The following is a 2,256-nucleotide window of genomic DNA, read 5'->3' as shown; positions in this document are numbered from 1 at the left end:
GGTTCTATGGTGTAATGGTTAGCACTCTGGACTCTGAATCCAGCGATCCGAGTTCAAATCTCGGTAGAACCTGACCTTTTCCTTATATGATGTCACTTTCAGGGACTTAGATTTTCACATATTTAATATTTCAACCGCAACAAAACACAAAATGGCCTCCCTTCTACAAATTAGCGAGCTTCTCCTCTTTGTGAAACGTTGAAACAAACGCGAACATTTTTTTCCCCCACAAATAACCGGATGAGAACTTTTTGTCAACCATTCATATGACCAAGGTTTTGCATAAGCCTGTTTGATTGGACATCCCCTTTAAATAAGGGCAGTATTGTAAGCGCATGCGCAGCCGGTCTGATCGAGCAGTTCTACAGACAAGATGGCGGCGGCAATGGATGTGGATACCCCAAGCGGCACAAACAGTGGAGCAAGCAAGAAACGCTTTGAAGTCAAGAAGGTGATTGTTTTGAAAATGATAGCGAGGATAAAACATACGGGGCAGTAAATGTGAAATCCTGATTTGAACCCATGTTACTGTAGCTGGGCAGTGTTAGTTTGTTTAACTTGCTAGCCCATGGCCTAACCATTTCTAGGGAGAACGGGTTTTCCGTTTTTCAGACGTATTGTAGGTTGCTGATGTTAACGCCTTGATCGTTGACAAGCTATCGAAGTTAAAAAGATATATCTCCATAGATTCTTGTCACTTTGGCTCAAGTTGTTAAATACGAGGAGCCGGTCGTTAATGTGGCTTAACGATAGATACAGTTCAGTTCCGCCTAGTTTTGGGAGTTCACGGTATAACCTTATAATAAGTTATTGACAGGTCTTTCGGCCAATGAATCCGTGAATGTAAGCTTACGTTGAGGCGCAGTTGGTCGATAGCTATGTCAGTAAACGCAGGCGACTATCGAGTAGTATTTCTATGTTTTCGATTTGGTTGCCAGCGACTATGTAATCTTACGGTATATTCTTCAGTGATTTGTAAAGGATATCGTTACATAAATTCAGACTAGTCTTTGTGCGATTTTGGGCGGTTCGCTAACATAGCCATCAATAAACTTTACCAACGCTAGGAGCTCAGACAGCACACTACTATGTGCGATATGTCACCATTGAACTCCAGTACTCCATTATTTAAAAAAAAAAAAAAAAAAAGCACTAGGGAAAAAAATGTGTTCAGATGGTGTGCGCTTTTGTTATTGAATCTTATGTTGTGTGTGCACATGTCTTGAGAAAGCGTGTCACTGCATTTAACTTTGTGTTGGTAACAGTGGAATGCTGTCGCTCTCTGGGCCTGGGACATCGTTGTAGACAATTGTGCCATTTGCCGGAACCACATCATGGATCTCTGTGAGTATGGGCGTTCATTTTGACCACACGAGACTGAGAAATGATACTTGCCAAGATTTTTGCCTCCGGGAGACTGCAGCTACACTTAATACTAAGACATACCTTAGGAATCGCACCCTGATGTCTTTGTATTTTTCCTGGTCCTTCAGGTATCGAGTGTCAAGCCAATCAGGCCTCAGCTACATCAGAAGAGTGCACTGTGGCTTGGGGAGTTTGCAACGTGAGTCTCTATTCTCTTTGTTTTTTGTGTTGATTGAAAGCGCTTCATTGCATTTGTCTTATTTAGCAAATCAAAACTTCCATTCCACAATGGACTGAAGAGAGTGTGATGCTGCAAAAATGTAGCAATGTCTTTTATTGTTTTACTATTTTGGTGAAGTTGTAGTTGGTGGTAATTCTCTGAAGTTGGTGATCAGCCAGTGATTATGTCTTGAACTCCCCTCTCTCTGTTTCAGCATGCTTTCCATTTCCACTGTATCTCCCGTTGGCTGAAGACCAGACAGGTGTGCCCTCTAGACAACAGGGAGTGGGAGTTCCAGAAGTAAGTGACTCTTCTATATATATTCCCATTGTGCGTGTTTGTGTACATAGTATTTTCAGAGCGTAGAGTATTTTCAGAGCGTAGTTGGCAAATGCAAGCAAGTCCAGATACAAATAGTCAATGCACAGGTATCACTGGGCAGTGTCACAACAAATGACAGATGACCTTAACTTTAAGAAACTGTAGCGCAGTTCACTTCCCAAAAGCCCAGGTGGACATCAGTTTAGACCATGCTCTGTTACTCACTACTCCATAAAGTCTAGCAGTGGGCTCAGAGTACTGAGTGCATACATATTATAAAGACTTTGCAGTTTTGATCCTGTGTTGGTGTTAAATATGTCTCTCTGTTTTGTGCAGGTACGGACACTAAT

At 42.0% G+C, this 2,256-nt stretch overlaps 1 protein-coding gene and 1 non-coding gene across 2 annotated transcripts; both read left to right on the top strand.

Annotated features, from left to right (window-relative positions):
- On the top strand, nt 1-72 carry trnaq-cug. Its single transcript has one exon. It is a non-coding gene; the product is annotated as a tRNA-Gln (tRNA).
- A 295-nt stretch (nt 73-367) lies between these two features.
- On the top strand, nt 368-2,256 carry rbx1 (ring-box 1, E3 ubiquitin protein ligase). The gene is made up of 5 exons (XM_036552339.1): nt 368-451; nt 1,266-1,344; nt 1,494-1,564; nt 1,800-1,885; nt 2,243-2,256. Exons 1-5 carry the CDS (start codon nt 374-376, stop codon nt 2,253-2,255), a joined length of 327 nt encoding a protein of 108 aa, XP_036408232.1. The 5' UTR covers nt 368-373; the 3' UTR covers nt 2,256.

The sequence above is a fragment of the Megalops cyprinoides genome, chromosome 19, assembly GCF_013368585.1.
Source record: "Megalops cyprinoides isolate fMegCyp1 chromosome 19, fMegCyp1.pri, whole genome shotgun sequence".
NCBI classification, from domain to species: Eukaryota; Metazoa; Chordata; class Actinopteri; order Elopiformes; family Megalopidae; genus Megalops; species Megalops cyprinoides.
This window is presented reverse-complemented; position numbering and strand designations above follow the sequence as displayed.

Coding starts and splice junctions, on each gene's coding strand:
- rbx1 (XM_036552339.1), top strand. CDS start 374: ATGGCGGCGGCAATGGATGTGGATACCCCAAGCGGCACAAACAGTGGA. Junction 1,345..1,493: donor GAACCACATCATGGATCTCT/GTGAGTATGGGC, acceptor CTGGTCCTTCAG/GTATCGAGTGTCAAGCCAAT. Junction 1,565..1,799: donor TGGCTTGGGGAGTTTGCAAC/GTGAGTCTCTAT, acceptor TCTCTGTTTCAG/CATGCTTTCCATTTCCACTG.